The sequence below is a fragment of the Maniola hyperantus genome, chromosome 23 (assembly GCF_902806685.2).
Source record: "Maniola hyperantus chromosome 23, iAphHyp1.2, whole genome shotgun sequence".
Lineage (NCBI taxonomy): Eukaryota > Metazoa > Arthropoda > Insecta > Lepidoptera > Nymphalidae > Maniola > Maniola hyperantus.
In genome coordinates this window covers 3382694-3405489 of record NC_048558.1, presented here as the reverse complement: position 1 = coordinate 3405489, position 22796 = coordinate 3382694, and the positions used below count along the sequence as shown (strand labels likewise).

General features: G+C 36.9%; 1 protein-coding gene across 8 annotated transcripts in view; it reads right to left on the bottom strand.

Annotated features, from left to right (window-relative positions):
- Positions 1-22796, bottom strand: part of pan (transcription factor pangolin) — a 252257-nt gene that overhangs the window by 204264 nt on the left and 25197 nt on the right. For all 8 annotated transcript variants that reach the window (XM_069506594.1, XM_069506596.1, XM_069506597.1 and 5 more), the window contains exon 2: positions 4686-5149. In XM_069506594.1, coding sequence (XP_069362695.1) covers positions 4686-4853 — 168 coding nt within the window. In that variant the 5' untranslated portion in view covers positions 4854-5149. The remainder of the gene's footprint in view (positions 1-4685; positions 5150-22796) is intronic.

Genomic DNA, 22796 nt, shown 5'->3' with positions numbered 1-22796 from the left:
CAGTCGCGGGCATATTATATTTTAGAACATATTATTAACCTTCATGTGTACAAGTAGAGCTTACGTCGAAAACATAACTTGAGACGTTCATTTCATTTGTAACTGAGATGTATTTTGAGACTTCGAAAAGTAACTTGAGAGTGGAGAGAAATAAAAAGTATCACCCTCAAGCACGTCAGTTTCAGTTAAGGCCAGTATGGCGGACGGAAACGGATGGCATCAGACAAGAGAACGCTTGTCCGCTAAATATAGACGGGAAATGAGCGAGTAGTTATTGGTGGAACCGAGTTGCTTGAGTTTCTATCGATTTACGAGATGTTCCAATTTAAATTGCATAAAAAGAAATACAGTACGCGGCCGAAAGTAATGTACATCGGTCTTTAGAAAGAGGGAAAGTAAAATGATATGAACTTGTAAGTAGGTAGATAATTCGTAAGATAATGATGACTCAGCTATCACAAGCAAGAAGAAATCGGTTACGAGGCAATGTAGTTTTATTCGTGTTGTAGAATAGGAATACAATAATACTATAAATCTTCGAGCCGATGAATCTTTCATCAATTAAATATGAAGTTACGCACTCATCTCTACCTAATACAGACTTAAAACAAGTAATAATTTATGTCTATACGTGGTAAGTAGTACCGGACACATCCAATCATTATTTATGGGCAAACCATAACCGCAGAGGAAATAGCTAAGTCATTAGCTTTTTGTGAAAAGACATCTTCACATTCTTTGCTAGACGAACATATCTTAGCTGTGGACGATTTAAAAGGATTTGTGACATAAGTTGATCTCTTTCTGCATCATTACTCATAATCCTCACCTCATTACTAAGGGTCGTAACTCGTAACCTATTCAACTTACGATGTTCCTTTTGAACATGCTATGTGATTTTATGTCCAAGTGTTAAGGTTTAAAGCAAGAATAAATAATGTAATTAGTAATTAATAAACTATGTCTAATGTTAAATACTAACTAAAAGATACTAATCTAAAACATGCTATGTTATATCTGAATATGCCCGGGTCACGGCTGAGAATCAGCGTCCTGCATTTTATGCGTGTTAACGCATATGATGCAAGACATTATGCTGAGCGTCCATTTGGGGTGGTGTCACAGATGAAAACGTTACATTTGTATATTTTGTTTTTATCTGTAACACAAACAACAAATAAATGTATTTTCTTTTGTTCTTTCTATTCAGTTTGCACTCCCTATATTGTTATGAGAGCAAAAGAATACGAGGCTCTAAAGCTTCGTCCTCAATGTCCTTAAAATCCACTTTAGCATTAATCACAAACTTTTCAAGATTCTTACCCTTTATTTTTGCCAAAATCACAAAAACTTACCAAAATAAAGGGAGAGAATCTGTAAAAGTTTGTTTGCTGGTAAAGATGGATGAATTGAGGATGCCGCTAGAAGCGATTTTGTACACTCACTTATTCTCATGCTATTATTACCATAAACCGCAAGCCAAAGACATTTTAAGAAATATATTGCACTGTACTCCCAAACAGGTGATCAACATGGCATGAAATCTCATATAATATTCAAAATTAAAGTCGTCAATTGAATAGGCCACACCGTGTGACCATGTAACCGAAATATTCTAGAATCATTTGAAGATTAGGGAATTCCGGAACTGAACGCTTTAATTGACGATCAAAAGCGAAAAACAACCCATGCAATACACAATGGCACTGGCAGTAATGTTTTTAAATCAAAAGCGTATATATCGAGCAATATGGCGGGACATAAGCACTCTTGTTTGTACAAACAAACAGCATAATAAAATCAGCCCCGTTGTTGTGAAAACATTTCCGAAAATCAAGCAGGCGTAAAAACGCCGACACGGCTCGAATCCAAATCACGAGCCGTCGAAAATCGTAATCTAAAAGAAATCGAAACTCAAAAGAAAATTGTACGTACAAAACGTATTGTAATGGCATCACGTACGATAATCGATGCCATTATGACATACAAAGCGGAATTGCACCTAAGTATAATCCAATATTTATACGATCCGTGACTGTAATGCTTTTGGATTCTAGAGATCTGATGGGATGCTCCGTCTCGGTCTTTGAACTTAAAATTTGGGTTGGGGTAATAAAGACAGCAGATTCATACAAGAGTTCGTTTGTAGGTGTCCACGGAATGTTTGCACTCCCTCGCCTCTCGGGGTCGACAGGTAAATTCGTCGACAAAAGCAGTGGGAGTCCGTGTTTATTATAAGAAATACCTGAATGCAGGTAGACATGCATTGTGTTCGCGCCCCCTCCTAGCGAATAATAGAGTTTTCGGAAATAATACAATGACTACGTAATTTATGTCGGCTGGAATACAATATTTTACATAAATTTTCGGAAACGTACCTGTGACTTTTTTCTCTATAGTTTTTTTTGTTAACAATAAGTATTTTGGGTGCTGTTAGTTTCGGTTATTGTGGTTGATTTGTTTGTTTTTACGGACAATTTGCGATTTTCGGCGGTCCGTCTACGGGTTACGCGATGTTATCTCCATTATTTGTGGCCGTTTTACTACTAATTGAATGGTTTAATCATTAGAACTAACAGTTACGATGTTATCTACGCGTAGAATTGGACATAACGAGGTCACTAACCGCTTCTCCTTATGAATATTAAAACGACCGACACTTGGAGCGTATAAAAATTCGATGCAGTCGTAAACGGTGTTTTATCAAAATTCTTGACGGTAAATGCTCATCAACGGGAACAAGTTGCGCCGTAAAGATGACTAATTTATCCGTGTGAAGCTACTGATGAAAAAACTGGTTCAAATAGTGGCATAAAGAGTGAGTGGGCGGACATGAATAAGCCCAAACATTTGAACATTTCGTTGAATTTCGATAGAATTTCAAAAAATATAAATAGTACAAGCAAACGTGTTCAAAATTCTTCTTGGATTAAAAATAACCCTAACACTGTAGATGATAAAGTAGCTTTTCCAATAGATGTCACCAATGTGACTCCACTTAAAACGGAGTAGAAACAGGATGTGCCGACTGCATTTCAATATATTGTTATCAGATTTAATACAATTGTGTTTTAATGCAAAGAATATGTCAATAGAGATCTACCTGAAATTGGCACCTGCTGATCACTACAACCAACCCGACGAACCACAATACAAATCTCACGCAATTGTAGAGCACGATATTTTAGTATTTAGCATTATAGATATAGAAGCTATATTAGCCTGTATAATAAAAATGATGGGTGACAATTCAAAAATTGAAGCGCCGCGTGAAATAATTCTTTATTATTCTCTCAAAATGGTAGTTTGTGAAAGTTTAAAACATGTTGTAAACCATTAAATTGTCCTATGACGGTAGTTTATGGTAAGACCACCTATAACGTGAATTTAATCGGTGAATCATAGGTCTTGGCTGTTTAAGGTACTATTTATTAGGTACATATCTTTACAATTTATTTGTAGTTACCTAAGTCACATATTACAACACTCCTATAACAAACTTTCAGGATGAGGAATTTTGCACGAAAAAAGGTGACAAAACTAATGAAACATAACGGAGTTGACTGGTAACTATTAGCTGTGAATAAAAAGAAGTTTATATAATTTACTGCTGACTTAGCTAATGCATAATATAATATGATGAGCATTTATTTATTTTATTGGACCTAAACAAATGTGATTCGCAGTACTAATTCAAGTTGATGACTAGGCACTGTCAGAAAGACTTTGTATATAATGTAATTAATCGGTGAGATAAGACCACATTTATCAAGGCGAAGCATAAGTAAGGAGCCGTTAGTAATCCATGTAATTTATTATCGAGATGTCTGAATATATGATTAAAATAAAGGGAATAAAGTGTATATTCATAGATTATCGAATTCAAATTTAACTTATTCATACTAATTTGTGAATTAGCTTTAACTTTGTTCAAATGATTACACCCACTTAGTTCCATAGCAATCGATTCTTCACGCATGTGAAAACTTTTGTGATGGTTACTTAACCGAAACACTCATTATCAAACTATTGCGCTGCGATCGCAATAAAAAAAGTTATTTTAATGGAATTTGTAAGTTACACTGTTATTCGTTTCCGTTATGCAAGTACCGACTTACTTATTTGAAAGGAAAATAAATTGACCAGCGTCCGTCTTTGAGTTCACCTTTGTAACGTTTAAAGCTGAATAAGGTCAAATTATCATAATAATTAATGTCCTGGTTCTTACTAGAAAATGTCTGCGATTTTTATGTTTTGAATATCCCACAGAAACTCCTTGCTTTTTTTTTCAAGATAAAATGTGGAAATCCTAAGCGTAAGCCTTCTGGGAGTCCTTTGATTTTCAGAGGCTAGGCGAAGGAATTAACACGATTTTCTGCAGTGCGAACATGAAGTCAACAAAACAGGTTATAAGATTTGTCACATATGACGATGAGTCAAACATTCACAAATTGAATGTTTAGGTTGAAGGAAGAGGTTTGAGCAAACTTGTTGTTGAGTAACATTAACAACAACAACAACTTTGCCAAACCTCCTTCAAATTTATTCAAGACATGACTAAAAGTATGAAGTTTAAATTGTTCAAAGTTTTTCAAATGTTCAGTTTATGCCAATTTGACATTCCATCATAAATCTCTAATATCAATGCATTCCATCATTCAGTAGAAAAGGCCAAAAGAACTCACCTCACTCTCCGTCCAATCGATAAGACTAGACTTCTCCTCCAACAAATTCTCCGAACTTCTCTTCTCGTCCTCCCCGTCTCCTTCGTCCTTAAATACTTTGACCTCGTCCGTGGAGCCCAGGTCGTCGCCGCCCGAGCTCGCAGCAGAACTCGAGTGCGCATGCGGCATTTTCAAGACCCGACCGCCCCAACTTCCATTATCCCATCCTTCAACACATACTATCTGTCATCCATGACCGAGTACTAAATTGCGGCAGTCATTTTAATCTCTCTCTCTCTCTACTCAAAATGGTCCTTCGAGCCGGATGGTTACCAACATTTGCTATTCAATCGTTTCTATTTGCGTCGCGCACTGATTGTTTTGTTAACTAAAACTAACTTAATGAGATCACAGATAACTTTTGTCAGGTTGAACTTAAAATGCTAAGGTTGAGGTCTTCCGTTTGATTTCGCCTAAGATTTAATCTGGAAAGAGAGAAAAGATTATATTAATACAATGTATTTCATTTATAAGTATAAGTATTTAGTAGTAATATAACAAATATATTATGACAGGAGAAACTGAGAAACTAAAATATAAATGTAGGAACAGAAAACATATCAAACCACGTTGAGTCTAAAAACTTGAGAGTTTGTATGTAACTTCTTTCTATAACTAAATTCCACATGAATGAAATTACGAACGAAAATTTATCTAATGCAGGTCGTAACGGATCAGAAAATCATTTTCAAAATCACCAAAGATCAGGTCTTCTGCTATATCAAATTACAAATTAATTGTACAGAGGTAAAAATAACGCTCAGAAATGACCAAACTTAATTAAATTAAGGTATACAATTTTTAAAAGCAGTATATCACTTTAAAAATAAAACAAAATCTAAGCTAATTAGGCTGTAACAAAACTCAAGTGACTATACAGCATGAAAACCTTAAAATTCCGTCGTAATTCGCCACAAACTGTGCGGTGCGTATTCCAGGTCAAGTGGGTTGTCGAGCACTCGTCAGCAGCTGGCCCAGAGCCAAGAGCTAAGAAACCCCCCGCGGGATACCAAATTACGTATTGGCTTTGAGGCAATTCAAGCAAATACTAAGTCAAGTGATGGAAGCTAAAAATAACAGGACTTATCTCCAACAATTACTTGTAACGAAAACGTAGGTAGAATACAAAATACATGAAAAATACAATATACAAAGTTCATTTGAAAAAACGTATTGGATTATATTATTGGTGTTCTGGAGATACGCGTACCAGCATTGTGGGACGACCTCAGGCAGGTAGCGGGAAGTGGTTGGATGAGAAAGGCGGACCGTGTGTGGTGGCACAATCTTGGGAAGGCTCTTGGCAGTGGACGCAAACAGGCCGATTGATTGATTGAAGGGAAAAAAAATACAGCAAGTAAATATCAAAGGTAAATAAAGTAATACAAATAACATGAATAACGTGAACAATCCAACTTCTCCAGATACTGCCTACTGCATACTTAAAATTCTGAACACGTGTGAATACGCGCCAGGAAGCAAATCAAATAGCTGTCAATAAGAGCTACTAGTGAAGATTAGTACTGACTTTAAATATACTCATTATGAGAATCGGAGGTGCAACAAAAATGCGCTGTTTCATGTGTTTTCCATAAAACTAAGCGAGATATCAACAGCCTTGACTGGCCTTATCATGTTACTGTATCAAGTAACATTGAGATTTTTTAATGTTTAAAGAATGTATGAAAGGAATGTATTGTAGAAAGTGTGAATTAAGTTTATAAGAAGCTATGATAGCCTAGTGGTTAAAACATCCGCCTTCTTATCGGAGATCGGGGCTTCGATCCTGAACACGCACCTCTACCTTTTCGGAGTTATATACATTTAAACTGATTATATATCCAGTGAAGAAAAACATCGTGAGGAAATCCGCATGACTATGAGAGTTTTCCATAATGTTCTCAAAGGCGCCAAAACTCTTCTCATTCTGAAAGCAGACTAGTGCTCTGTAGTGAACCAACCATGGGTTGATCATGATAATATAAAAAGGAACTAATTAGTCAGTAAGAAAACAAAGGTACAGTAAAAATGTGTTTATGGTTTAAATCTAAAGTAACTACTTAGGTACCTGAAGTAACAAATCGTGAAATTATCAAAACGGGACAAATCATTATCACCACACCCCTCTATTTACAGATATACGAGTTGTGTCATTTCGCGATAGCAAACAGTAAATTTGAAGTAACGTAATTACAAAAATTAGTAGGTATAATTTAACCGCAGATTAAGATAAACCACTGATTTGTATAAATAATGCGTAAAAAGGTTATAAATAAACAGTCACTTACTCCTATAACAGGGTTCGAAGTGACGTTGATATAGTTCGATAATAATTATTATCTAAATAGAAAAGGAATAGCTCTGACTGACTGACTGATCTAGCAACGCACAGCTCAAACTGCTGGACGGACGGATCGGGCTGAAACTTGGCATGCAGATAGCTATTATGACGTAGACATTCTGCTAAGAAAGGATTTTTGAAAATTCAACCCCTAAGGGAGTGAAATAGGGGTTTGAAAATTGAGGACGAAGTCGCAGGCATACGCTAGTATTATAAATAATAAGACTTAACTATGGATTATTAAAATAGTTTTATTCGAAATTGGATCTACAAATTGATGACCTCTCCTTTCGCAATCGGTTAAAGACTATTACACTATCAATCATAAAGCGCATTGAATGCGTTTGTCATACCGGTATGTACGAGGTGTCATATGAATAATGTGGCTGGCACGCACGCGCGAGTTATGCATGCCAAGTGAGCTGTGTTTAAATACGAAGCCATAATGATTGGGGGAGGACTATGATGGAGGGGTACGCTAAATAGTGTAACAGTAAAAGACCAACATCAAATAGACTAGAGGCTGAGATCTATAGAGCGTACTTTGACTTTGCTCAGACCACAGACCACCACCTATAGACGCCTAATATCCGAATGCCCCCGCTCGCCAAGCTTAGGCACTTGCTTAGCATAAAAGTCGGCCCACGCCCGTTCGGTACCCTCATTCCGCACATTGTTTTGATTACGTGACTTTTAAGTCCACCAATAGCAACAAAGCATTCTCCCCTGTCCCCCGCCAATGTTTGTTTTCATGCAAAACCTTGTATATGCGTACTCTAGGAGTTAAATCATCTGTATGTCTGTCTGTCTGCTACCTTTACACGGCCCATCCGTTAAACCGATTTTGATGAATTTTGGTAAAGAGATAGATTGCATCCCGAGGAAGGACATCGGCTACTTTTGAAAATTAAAGAGTTCCCACGGGATTTTTAAAACCTAAATCATCTAGCTTAAAAATATTTGAGTAATTGGAATTAAGACAAGTTTACGTCATGTAATTTTTTATAATGAACTTTTATAATATTAAGTACTAGCTCTAATTACAATATTATCCCGAGTTTACGAACCACATTAGAATTTATTAGCCGTAAAGTTAATAAAATTTAGATTGCGTAACACCTGTTGTCTGTCTTTGGGCAATTATAAACTTTATGATCTAAACATTAAACCATAAAATTCATTGAATTTTAAGACATTAGCAAATCATGAAAATGCTTCTCATATATGTTTTATAATTTATTAAGCAAATGTATTTAAAAACTAGACCTAATCTTTATGATAACTATATAATATTGTAATATCTAATTAAGTATATAAAGGTAAAAAAGCGAGATACTAGTATACCTATAATCTAAATATTGTATCAGGATTTAGTTTTGCTTTTTTCACATTTATAATTTACTCGACGATGCCCGCAATATCTCGAAAATTAAAAAGCTTCCACGGGATTTTTAAAAACGTAAAACCACGCGGACATCAGCTATATATCTATATGATGTATAAAAGGAAAAGGTGACTGACTGACTGACTGATCTATCAACGCACAGCTCAAATTATTGGACGGATCGGGTTGAGGCATGTTAGCTATTATGACGTAGACATCCGCTAAGAAAGGATTTTTGAAAATCCAAGCCCTAGGGGGTAAAATAGGGTTTCGAAATTTGTGTATTCCACGCGGACAAAGTCGCGGGCGTAAGCTAGTTATAGTATAATGACACTCATCATTAGAGTGCAATAAAACATAAGCAAACAGTTTGCTAACGTAAATGCAAATACAGTGTTAATGGATGTCCTTTTTAGGGTCGTCTAGGTCTTACACATTGCACATAGAGTTCCGCTTTGCCTCTGAACAAGTCTTGCTTTGCTAATCTAGCTAATCTAGTCTCTAGGATCGAAGTTCATACAAAGAAAGATGACATCGTCTTACTGTCGTAATAAATCAAACGATGGACACACAACGTTGACGACCTCCCTGGCGCAGTGGTCTTATTAGTGAGAGGTCCCAGGATCGATTCCCGGCAGGGGTTTGAAATTTTATAATTTCTAAATCTCTGGTCTGGTCTGGTGGGAAGCTTCGGCCGTGGCTAGTTACCACCCTACCGGCAAAGCCGTGCCGCAAAGCGACCAGTAATAAGACACGGAGCTCAGTACTGCACCATGGAAGTCGTCAAGATGATGATGATAAATAAAGAAGAAATAGTAAAACCTAGATAACTTTACAAAACTTTACGTCAAAGTTTGCCAAGTGCATTGAATTCAAAGGACGCGTTTGCCAAAACGACGAATGCATTATTAGCATAACAAAACCAATGCAATGTATCGGAGGACAAAGACTATAGGAAAATAATAGATAGTAAGGGATATAGCCATACAATCGTGCAGTGTCAGGACTCAGCAATCTAATTTGGTATGCTTCTTGTTCCATGCTTTGATGTATACAAACGAAGCCATATAAAAATGTAGGTATACCTTAATATCTAAAGATGAAAGTTATTGCGCCCATGGTAGAACTGAATTTTTCAGGCCAACACAACAGTGTATCTGGCTTAAAATAATTTAATGAAAACAAAACAGGTTCGTTTGCTAATATAATACGTCTGCTAATTTTTACTATTTTTTATGGTGTGGCATATGTCATGTGTATTATTTGGTGACTGTACAAAGTTACAGTTTGGACAGGACAGTCAGAAACCTACACTGAAATGAACTGATAATTTATTTTTTTACGTAGGACAACTTATGCCACTTATGATACTTTTATGTCAAGGCTATCGCCGGTTCGAACTGACTTTGAAAGCTCTCAGGATACAAAGCTACGTAACAACCAGCTTTACTTTATGAACACATTTGTCAGCCAGGGCACCGTCTATTTTCTGATTTAGTCTGCGCCATAAGCATGGTCTTAGGTCTATCATTAATACCTATCGCAACACTTTTGTATATCAAATGTTAGATCTATGCTGATGGGGATGATGTGAATGTTAGATGGCCACTTTATAAACAATAGGGTTGACTGTTTAGTATTGAAGTAGGAGGTCAACTGTAACTGTATGTTATGCGATTAGCATATCTACCTACTAAGAAAGTCCATTACACGCAACCACAGATAATTCAACCTCAAGAGTACGCACATACAAGGTTTTGTATGAAAACAAAATCGTAAAATGTTGGCGGGGACAGGGAAGAATTCTTTGTTGTGATTGGTGAATTCTAAAGTTACGTAATCAAGACAATGTGCGGAATTAGGGTACCGAACAGTACCCGCAGTATAAGATTTTACGTCTCACCAAACCAAACCAAATTCGAGAGTCGAAATACTTCCGCGTTACAGTAAACTGGATCTTAAATGCCTTGTTTTAAAGCTCAAGTTTGTCTACACTTCTACAGCCAGCGCTCGAAGCGGAAACATTGCGAAATTAAAATCAGTGGCATTGAATATTTGACTTCAATACAAGGCACTTTAGGTCCATATTACTTTGATGTTATTGTGTTTCGACTCTCGAATTCTAGCAACGTTTGGTGAGACGTAAAATCTTATACTACGGGTACAGGCGTGGGCCAACTTTTATGCCTCAGCTTGGGGATCGAGGGTGTCCGACTATTAGACGTGTATATTATGTGGTGGTCTGTGCAGGCAACCTATAGTTTCTTCACAGTATCGTTGATTGAGAGGTTGGTGGGGTAAAACCAGACAAGTGCGAGATGAACTCGGGTGAAGAGGGTTCTGTACGATGAATATATGTAAGTTTGTACGCACAATATTAAAACTCACCATGTTATTTTGAGATCCAAAACTATTTATTTCAAATCCATCGTAGACTCCCACCAGAACAGATCAAAGAAAATTTAGAAATTAAGAATTCCCAAATTGCCCCTGCCGGGAAACGAACCTGCGACCTCCCACTTACAAGACCGCTCACCACTGCGCCAGGGTGATCCTAATCTAAATATATAAAAGGAAAAGGTGACTGACTGATCTATCAACGCACAGCTCAAACTACTGGACGGATCGGGCTAAAATTTGGCATGCAGATAGCTATTATGACGTAAACGATTATATAGAAAGGATTTTTGAAAATTCAACCCCTAAGGGGGTGAAATAGTCGACGAAGTCACGAGCATAAGCTAGTATGTTACAAAAGTTATCTAAAGTTATATGTCCATGTAAACGCATCTGTCTATTTAGCGTCCATAAATAAGATATTACCTCGAAGCACTAAACACTAAATGGTGATACTTTGACTGCGCTGTAATGGAGTCCCAGTAACTTTTATGGTGTTTTTTACGATTGGCCATGCGAAACCATTGCGTTTGCAGGAGTGGTCAATTCAACCAGCTGGCTTTTGTTTTAAAGTTATCTTTACAGACGATTTTACGATTTCAAATAGGTACGAGGCTTTATAGCGTGCGAACTTTCAAATCAAGAACTCTTTGATTTTCCGGGATAAAAAGTAGCCTATGTCACTCTCCAGGTCTTTATTTATACCCTTGCAAAAAATCACGTCAATCCGTTGTACCGTTGCGACGTGATTGAAGTACAAACCAACAAACAAATCCACTTTCGCATTTATAATAAGGGTATTATAATAAGGGTACTATAGCGACCGCGACGAGTCGATTCAATTTTTACGATTTCAAATATTTCCTCTCAGAATTTTTAGCGTTTCGGCTATGTCCACCACGCTGCCCAGTTACGGATTAGTAGACTTAACACCTTTGAGAGCATTATGGAGAACTCTCAGGCATGCATGTTTCCTCGCGTTGTTTTTCTTCACCGTGCAAGCAATATAAAAGTTATCTTATGTTATCCATAGAGTGTACGTGTAAACGCATCTGTCTATTTAGCGTCCATAAATAAGATATTACCTCAAAGCACTAAACAGTAAATGGTGATACTTTGACTGCGCTGTAATGGAGTCCCAGTAACTTTTATGGTGTTTTTTACGATTGGCCATGCGAAACCATTCCGTTTGCAGGAGTGGTCAATTCAACCAGCTGGCTTTTGTTTTAAAGTTATCTTTACAGACAATTTTACGATTTCAAATAGGTACGAGGCTTTATAGCGTGCGAACTTTCAAATCAAGTAAGGCACAACGCACAACTACGGAGAGAATTCGAGGTACAGAGTCTTTTTTGTAAGATCTCGATTCTCGAACTCAGCTTTGTTTATTATGTTACTAGCTGATGCCCGCGACTTCGTCCGCGTGGAATTAGGTTTTTAAAAATCCCTTGGGAACTATTCGTAAGTACTTGTAAAAGTTTATTCGAATAAAAAAGATTTTTTTATTTTATTGTATTTTATTTTATTAAAAAGAACACAGGTTTTAGTGAGTGCAAGCCTCACATAACCCCTCTGTTTCCCCTGACGGGGGGGTATGCGTCAGGCATTTCCTGTGTATATAAAAAAAAAGGTACCTGAAGCACATCGCACACCTACAGAGTGAAGTGGTCTATATTTAAGATCAGTGGCGAGCATAGGATTTAGAGGCAGGGTAAAGGGGTTATTAGGTACACCTTCCAAAATTTAGACGACTAAATGATTTTGTTACTAACTTCAGAGCAGTGTAACACATATTGCAATTAGTCTAAATTTAGGAAGGTGTAATAGCCTCTTCAGCAGTAGTTAGCTAGGGTACCTACAGACAAGATATAAAGTACAATGAGGATTGAGCTATTTCAACTATGGTAAATATTTCTTGGGTAAGCAGTGCATTAATGCCTCTATGAGTAGCGCGGTCTCAAACTCGGGTATTATATTTAACTAGATGATGCCCGCGACTTCGCCTGCGTGAATTCATGTTTTTAAAATCCCGTGGGAACTCTTTCCGGTATAAAAAAAGCCCTATGTCCTTCCCCGGGATGCAAGCTATCGCTGTACCAAATTTCGCCAAAATCAGTTGAACGGATGGGCCGTGAAAGGCGAGCAGACAGACAGACAGACACACTTTCCCATTTATAATATTAGTATGGATTATGCCAATTTCAATCGTATGTCTGTCGTATTGTTAACACACATTATTATCACACACTCCCACTTACACACACACACACACATACACACACACACACACACACACACAAGCATACACACACTGTTGTAATTTTATTATTGTATATACCTACATTTATTCTAAATCTATTCTGTTAAAATAGTTTTAATTATAATTTTAAGTAATCTCTTTTGGCCTTCTGTTATACCTAGATTTAAATTTAAATACTAATTATGTATTTACGCTGTTGATTACTTTAAAATAAACAAAATAAAATAAATAAAATGAATTAAGTAATTAAATCTTCTCTCTTCAACAATAAGTGAATTAATTAAAATCAAACAGCTATCTTCTCGTATACCTACTGCTAATCACAAACATTTTAATGAAATAATTAGTTAAGGAAACTTTAAAAAACTCGAATCTGGCGTTAGTCCAAAATTCTTTTACAAATATAAAATTTACGAGCTAATTCGTTTGCACGAGAAACTTTTAAAATACCTCTCAGACAGATAAATTGGATGAGTTTTATGTACATAATAAAAGTGCAATACTGAAATACTATTAGGTTTTAGGGTTCCGTACCTCAAAAGGAAAAACGGAACCCTTATAGGATCACTTTGTTGTCTGTCTGTCTGTCTGTCAAGAAACCTACAGGGTACTTCCCGTTGACCTAGAATCATGAAATATGGCAGGTAGGTAGATCTTATAGCTCACATTTGGGGAAAAATCTGAAAACCGTGAATTTAGGGTTAGATCACACAAAAAAATTAAATTGTGGTCATGAACTAATAATTAGTATTTTCAACTTTCGAATTGAGTGACTATATCAAGTAGGGTATCATAAATGAAAGGTCTTCACCTGTACATTCTAAAACAGATTTTTATTTATTTTTATGTATCATAGTTTTTGAATTATCGGGCAAAATGTCGAAAATATACGACTGTAGTACGGAACCCTCATTGCGCGAGCCAGATTCGCACTTGGCCGGTTTTAATTATTGACCTACTCAAATATAAATTAATTAGTACGGTGAAGGAAAACATCGTGAAGAATCCTGCTTGCCAGAGAGAACTCTCTCAAAGGTGTATGAAGTCTGCCAATCAATCTGCACTAGGCCAGCGTGGTGGACTATGTCTAAACCCTTCTTTTGCTAAAAGGAGACACATGCTAAGTAGTTTGCCAGCGATTTAGATGAGATGATGAATAAGCACAAGTTAGAATAGTTCCAATCGGTTATCGGTTATATAATATACTAGCGACCCGCCCCAGCTTCGCATGGGTGACAGTGTAGATACTTATGTAGTGTCACTTCCATACTAATATTATAAATGCGACCACTGCCGCCTCCGTCTAGTTTTGTTGCGCGTAATATTTGTTAATTTTCGATGGAAGCTTGATTTCTTCCGACATTTTGTTCACATATCGTCATTTTGCAACAAATTATTAACACAAACCAATATTAAACTATACCTATAAACCTTCGCCTTGAATCACTCTATCTATTAGTGAAAACCGCATTAAAATCCGTTGCGTGGTTTAAAAGATCTACGCGTTCATGCATACAGACAGCGGGAAGCGACTTTATTTTACACTATGAGAGATAACAAACTTGATGATGCCCGCGACTTCGTCCGCGTGGATTTAGGTTTTTAAAAAACTCGTGGGAACGCCTGTGTCAATTTACAAGACGCAAGTAACGTACCTCTGTGCCAAATTTCATGTAAATCAGTGTAACGGATAGGGCTTTAAGAATCCCGTGGGAACTCTAAGGTTTTCCGGGACTAAAAGTGGCCTATGTTGTACAGAGTTAGCTTACACCCCGAGGCCATCCTCGGGGTGTAAGCTAAGTCTGTACCAAATTTCATCAAAATCGGTTAAACTGTTAGGCAGTGAAAAGCTAGCAGACAGGCAGAGGGACAGACACACTTTCGTATTTATAATATTAGTACGGATAAAAGGTCAATTAGACTAACTAGTTAGTTACTGTAAAGAGTCTAAACACTAGATAACCCTTATCACATGTTAGTACCATGTTGAAGTGAGAACGTTTATGCAGCGATGTAACTACATGAAGTAACCTAATGACTGGTAATGGTTTACACGCATTAGCATCGTTCACTGATAACAGTGACACTGGATGGTGTACTAAGTACTTTAGTACATCAATTCGTCTCTATACATATCGCTAATACATCGTTTATGTAACAACTAGCTGATGCCCGGGACTTCGTACGCGTGGATGTAGGTTTTTAAAAATCCCGTGGAAACTCTTTGATTTTCCGGGATCAAAAGCAGCCTGTCCTTCCCCGGGATGCAAGCTACCTCTGTACCAAATTTCATCAAAATCGGTTAAACGGGTGAGCCGTGATAAGCTAGCAGACAGACAGACACACTTTCGCAATTATAATATTAGTATGGATATGGATTCATGATCGATTCGCGCTGATGTTTGGGAAGATTCAGCTACTGCAGCAGAGAAAGTATAGTAAGATGTTGGTTTGTCCTTCAATCACGTCGCAACGGAGCAACGAATCGACGTGATTGTTTGGATGAGTAAGTATAGTTAAAGACCTGGAGAGTGACATAGGCTACTTTTTATCCCGGAAAATCAAAGTTTTTTTAAAACCTAAATCCACGCAGACGAAATCGTGGGCATCAGCTAGTAGGTAAATAAGTGAGGTAGTTAAAGAAACAGATGCCTGCCAGTGTCGACAGTAAACCCTTGTCCCGAGACATGCGAAGTCGTTTACAAAGTATTTGACTTGAGAAGTTTAATGTATGTGTAAACGAAGAAGCAAGTGCAGTGCTCTTTACATTAGCCGATCTGACATCGCAGCACGATAACCTAGCAACTAACTATATAGCTAATCATCAGAAGCAGACGCCCATTTAAAATAAACATGGAGATCTCGTGACTTACACAAAAGAAATCTGAACAAAGAAAATTATAACTTTAGTAGTGCTACCGACGCATTTTGGTTTCGTGGATTATGTAGGTTGTGTTGTGTCGCTAATCCATACTTAATATCATAAATGCGAAAGTGTGTCTGTCTGTCTGCTAGCCTTTCACGACCCATCCATTCAACTGATTTTAACGAAATTTGGTGCAGATATAGCTTGCATCCCGGGGAAGGACATAGGCTACTTTTGTCCACGAAAATTAGAGACTTCCCACGGGATTTTAAAAACCTAAATCTACGCGGACGAAGTCACGGGCATTATCTAGTTTATAATAAACTGTTATACCTACTCCTTTCTAGATAGCGAACTGCCATTTCAGACTTTAGTAAAAATTATCAGCACTATATCATCTTACAAATGCTGACTTTCAAAAAGTGTAATTTATTACCTATTTTGAATAAACCATTTGATTTGATTTGATTTGACTAATATGATATCGTACACGATATCGCATCGTCTAATGGGCACCCGCTAGAAGACCGGCGAGCTGTTAGGATGCAAATTAAGGGCCGATCGTCGCACGCAATGGAATCGCCTCTTGCATTCGTATCCGCTGTTTATCCGCGAAGCTTGGAATCATTTTGATAAACCCTCCCCTCCTCTCCCTCCCTCTCCTTCAATCAAGGATTGAACAGATACAAAGCGAGACGAATGTATGGTACTCGTAGACTGTCAGGAACGGGCGTGTATGATTTGTAGTGACGTTCTCCTGATCTCAATAGAGTCTTGGACTGTAGTAATAAAATGATGTGATTTTTTTAACATGAATGTCACGCCTATACGGAAGGTGAAAAAGGCTTTTGGTACAGCGTGACGATAATAATTAATTATTTTATTATTTTATTTCATTTTATTTGGAACAGTAAACAATTTCATATTAAAAGTTAAAACTACGACTTAAATCTAGCAAAATTGGCAAATATGTAATACACTACACTATCCACAGCTGAGCGCGACAACTAGGGCGACACAATATAAACAAACTACTGTAATATAAACAAACAACTAAACTATACAAAAACTCAAAACAACTAATAATCGGGCCGATTCTCTTGCACACAATCTCCAAACCAAACCAAATTAACAGGTCCAAATCCAGTGCTATTCCTTTTCGCAAGCACTAATTCTTTGAAAAATTAATAAAAATCATGATTTTTTTAAATCATTCTCTTTAATAATGAATTCTATCCTAGAGGTGACCAATTTATTTATTAACCTGTTAATTTAACACATATTAAAGTTTGTTGATTAACTGCGATACTAAAACTTAACAATTTTAAATAAAAAAATATTATTAAATCAAAAAATACAAATTATTATAGTTAGGAGTTAGGACCTATACCTACGTTCTAAGTAGCTGCAGTAGGTGCTTAAGTAGGTAGCGCGAAGATTCCAGGAAATTAAATTTCGAAGGGGGCGCGCGGTGCAAAACGCGCGCGCGACGACATTATACCTACCGATTGCGACCGATTACGTCATGCGCTAAAAATACCGATGCATTGAATATGGTTAAAAATAACAAGTCAACTAATGTTAAATAGCACCACATCGATATGATGATAAATTTAGCATATCAAATGATTTTGTTGTTCCCATCGAATACCTACGAAGTGTTAATAAATAAGTTAAATAATTTTGTTATTTTTGTTGATGCTTTGATTTGATACATAAATAATACAATAGTCGAAATTTTTGTTATTTCTGTTTATTACCGATACTGTTCGATTAACGATAGTGCGCGTTCATAGACTTTTTGCTAGTTTATTTTTTCGGGTAATTTGATGGTGTAGTTTATTTTGCTCACTTCGTTGTCTGTCCGTCCGTCTGTCTGTCTGTGCGTCCGTCCGTCCGTCTGTCTGTGTGTCCGTCCGTCCGTCTGTCTGTGCGTCCATCCGTCCGTCTGTCTGTGCGTCCGTCCGTCCGTCTGTCTGTGCGTCCGTCTGTCTGTCTGTCTGTCAAGAAACCTACAGGGTACTTCCCATGGACCTTGAATCATGAATTTATCAGGTAGGTAGGTACCTAGGTTTTATAGCACACGCAAGGGGGAAAATTTGAAAACCGTAATTTCTGGTCACGTCATCATCATCATCATCATCATTATCATCAACCGATAGACGTCCACTGCTGGACATAAGTCTCTTGGAGTGACTTCCACTCCACACGTCACGGTCCTGCGGCGCCTGAATCCAGCGGCTCCCTGCGACTCGTTTGGTTACATCACCAAAAATAAATTGAAATGTGTTCATGAAAGTAGTGTTTTCAATTTTCAAAGTAAGATGAAATCAAGTGGGGTAGGTATCGTGTTTTTTTTTTTTAGTCAGTGTTATATTTTTAACGTGTTTATTTATCAATAAATTTTAATAACAATTATTGATATTATATTATGTAAGTTTAACAGTATTTGACACCACTATTTATGGGGATAGATTCTATCCCCATAAACTGCCGCTATACAAAAAATCACGTCATTTTATTACTACAGTCCAAGACCCTATTACTATAATATAAGTATGTCAGAAAAATACCACGCATACATACATAGCTATTTTTCCTACATTATTTAACTAACTCAGTACAATTAAATCTGTTAAAAATGTCCGCTGTGCCGCGGTCTGTGTGGTTCATGCTTTACCTCGTAATTTGTACGCGCTTTCTGTATTAAACACCTGTTTAAATATTCAGACGTAATGTGGTTGGATTAGGTTTAGTATGAATTAATGGTGCAGTTAGTATAATTTTTGACGTACCTACCTGCATCTAATTTGCATGCGTCATTTTATTTGCTATTGGCTCTTACTGCAGATAGCTATTATGACGTAGATATCTACTAAGAAAGGTTTTTTTTTAAATTCAACCCCAAGGGGGTTAAATAGGGGTTTCAAATTTGTGTAGTCCACATGGACGAAGTCGCGGCCATAACCTAGTCTCAACATTATATCCGAACTTTTTAAAATTTAGTACTCGACAAAATATTTGGCCATGAATGCATACGACTAGGCGTCTTCTTTCACCCTCTTCTAACCTAGTTGATATTATGATTAATTTTCGAAATAACCTTCCATAGTCACTATAACATAAAACATTTTGCAAATCAATTTGACAACCAAGAAATTACATTCAAAGCAAGATGTACTTGCACGTAGTAAACATTCAAATCACCATCTCGATCGGAATCCTTTTCCACAGCGCAACATGTTACTCATTAACGATGCAACACGTCCGCCTCCTTCCACAGTTAACATGCAAATGAGCCAACTGGTTATTATCGCCATTCCCTCGGCTGTCCGTAACTACCCACAAGTGTAATTTTTTTTGTATAGTCTTGATTCAACGAGATGTTTTTATACTTTACTTTTCCACGTTCTTTGGCGTAAATACCTAGATAGTTAACAGGGTTTTTGCGAGTATTGAGCAGAATTATGTAGCAAATATCAAGCTCGATTTACACATAAGTTAATTTTACAAGTTAAGTACATACCTAACTAGATTACATTGTTTATGTGTATCTTTGCAAAACTTCTGATTTGAATACTAACCAATCAAACGCAATAAATTTAGTAGACATGTTTTAGAAACTAATATCTGTGTCTGTCGTTTGCCAGATTTCCCTAAAAATATGTACATTGACGGTCACATGGGTAATAGTTTTTTATGTAAGTCTTTGAGGCTATGTAACTTTGAAACTAAAATTTCTACGTCATTTTTTTTAAATTTATAGACTCGCTTGGCTGCAATTAGACCTACTGGCAAATGATGATGCAGCCACCATAAGATGGATGGCTCTTTACTTGAAGGTAGGCTAGGTGGAGGGAAAAACTGATGCCGGAAAGACATTTTACTTCAACTCTGAAGGTTTTTTTTAATTTTTAGGTTGATTATCCGATGATGGTTCACAAATCACCGGCAAACAATACTCACAATGTTTGAGCTATTACAACTATATCACATACCTACTCCTATGAATACCTACCTGTATCACATACCTACGTGTGACAATTTGTACTCGTATGCATTATTGTACCACGGCTGCAACTTCAACCGGATGCTTAGTCCGTTCAGATGGAAATGATGCGTCTCGCTGTATAGTAGGTTCTCAATAATTTTGAATATTTCCGGATTTTTTAGATTTTACTTCTGTCGCGACTCGGTTGTTGTTGCAATTGAAAACAGAACAAGTTACTGATTTTGTATTCTTGATGGGTCCCCAACGAGTCAACCCCAATCGTGTAACAGAGAGACTCGGTTAGGAATCCATCGAAAAAAAAATTCCATCGAGTCACACTCAAGCTACAATGTGACTTACAATTGATAAAAAAGTTGCAACCAGTAACAGTGTTACTCGTTCGGAGAAAAATTTCTATGAGCTCCAAACGAGTAACACTTTGACACGATTGAGTGTGACTCGTTGGGAACCCATCGTATTTTTTAACTTTTTTTAAAATGAAAAATAGAATAAAACTTAAAGCTATAGCCTTATCTAATTACTATACAAATCATGCTCGCATGGAATGGTGCCAAGAATACTGGCTGCATTTGCGCGCTGCACTTTTTGTTGTGGTTATCTCAACTTATTGATTTTCGAAAGTTCGATAGGTGAGTATTTTTTAATTTTTTTTAAAGTACTAAACTTGATACATAATATACTCGAATCGAATCCAGCTGCAGCTTCTTGAACTGGTTGAGCATATTTGTTTTTATTGTAAATATTATAAGTATTGATTTGTATTATATCTGTGGTTCGCGGTTTGTTTCAGTGAACACACCTCAGTAGTTATTACAAATCATATTTAGTTTGAAGTAAGTAGGTACAATAGGTCCGCGGCAGAAAGAAATGTACAACGGCCTTTAGAATGACATTTCAGCTTTGTAGAGCTTGTCTCTGTCACTCATTGCTATATATGACGTTTTGTCGGTCTCAACGACAGAGACATGAACGTTCTACAAATCTGCTATCTCCTTCTAAAATGTCGATTTACATTACGTTCTGCGCGTAACTGTACCTTTTGATGAAAGAAACGTAACCGGGCAGGACATAAATGTAGGGCAAGTGTAAAAACCTTCTAGGCAAACGCGTCCCATCTTAGGCCACATCATCACTTCCCGTCAGGTGTGATCGTGGTCAAGAGTGCGCCTATAATGAATAAAAAAAAGTCTGTCCGGTTTTTCCAATTTTTAAAATGGAGTTCCCAGCTTTAACGGTGTGGTAGGTATGTGTCGGTAGGTACTCTGGTTCGCGGTTTGTTTCAGCGTGAGTACACCTCAGTACTTTAGTCTACATTGTCGTTTATGGCTGTTTTTAAAACCACTGGACACTATACTATAACTATACCATACTAAACTACCTACCATATAGCTACTTCATATAGGCAAAAAGACAGTGTCTGACCTCAACCGACATAACACAAATTCTGAAATTTGTTAGTGGTGATAATCGGTGGTCTCAGTGTCTTAGGGCGTTTGTGCACTCATCCGTGATTTTACGGATCCCTCAAAAAAAAATACGAATCGAATGTACATATTTGTATGACGACCACTTCGAAGAATTACGGATACGAACCGAATACGGGACTTTACGGATCCGTGAAAAAATATGAATCACGATTATATTAATAATTATAATTTTGGTTAAGGAATTATTTCTGTACTAACACACAATTATGGGTGTACTTATGCCTGAAATAAAAGTTTATTACATACCTATCCTGTAAAATACCGATAAACAAGTTGCGCCGATGTTCCAAACTATGAAGCATAGAATTGACCAGCGCTTCGTCCTATGATAAAATTGCTAACTTTGTGGTAGAAATCGTTGTCAAGCGCAAAAAAAAAACTAAAATCATAAAAATTAACGAACACTTCCTAGGTTTTAATTAGGTATAGGTAGGTATTAGGTTTGCCTTAAATTCATTTCAGTTTTCAATGCACGCAAACAAATTACCAGATTTTTACTCTAATAAAGATATCGTATGTACCTACTAATTTCTGCCAAGCATTTCCATACCTAAACCACAAGAATCAAGACCAAACCATAATTTTTTTATAACAAAAACATCAAATTCACTGACTCAACGGCTCATGTTACTAATTTAACTTTTAAGACAAGCAAATATAACCTTTATGACATTAAGAATAAGGATTATAAAAAGTGAAGAGTAACCCAATTTCATAACAGAAGCATGCGGTATAGTATTACAGGTACGAGGCACGTAGGTATGAAATATGCAGCGATATAAATGTTCCACTAGATGCGGTCACAGTTCACGACAGTTGAAACTTGTATCCAAACCTCGATGCTTCAACTACACTGGCAGGCGTCAAATGTAGACTGTGAAGTGAGTAAGTATGTGACGTCGCGTGGCAGCGTGACAAAGAGTTTTAAATATTTTTACGGTTCCGTACCTCAAAAGGAAAAACGAACCTTTATTGGATCACTTCGTCGTCTGTCTGTCTGTCCGTCTGTCTGTCGTGTCTGTCAAGAAAACCTATAGGGTACCTACTTGAACTTCCCGTTGACCTAGAATCGTAAAATTTGGCGGGTAAGTAGGCCGTATAGCACAAGTAAAGGAATAAATCCGAAAACTATGGATTTGTGGTTACATCACACACAAAAAATTAAAATGTGTAAAAATTTGTATTTTCAATTTTCAAAGTGAGGTAACTATACCAAGTGGGGTACAGTGGCGAAGGGTGAAAATCTGATAAAGGGAAGCCGGAAACGTACTTACCTAAAAGAATATCAGCTGTTCGATTTTTGTTTTCAAAACTTAATTTAGAAA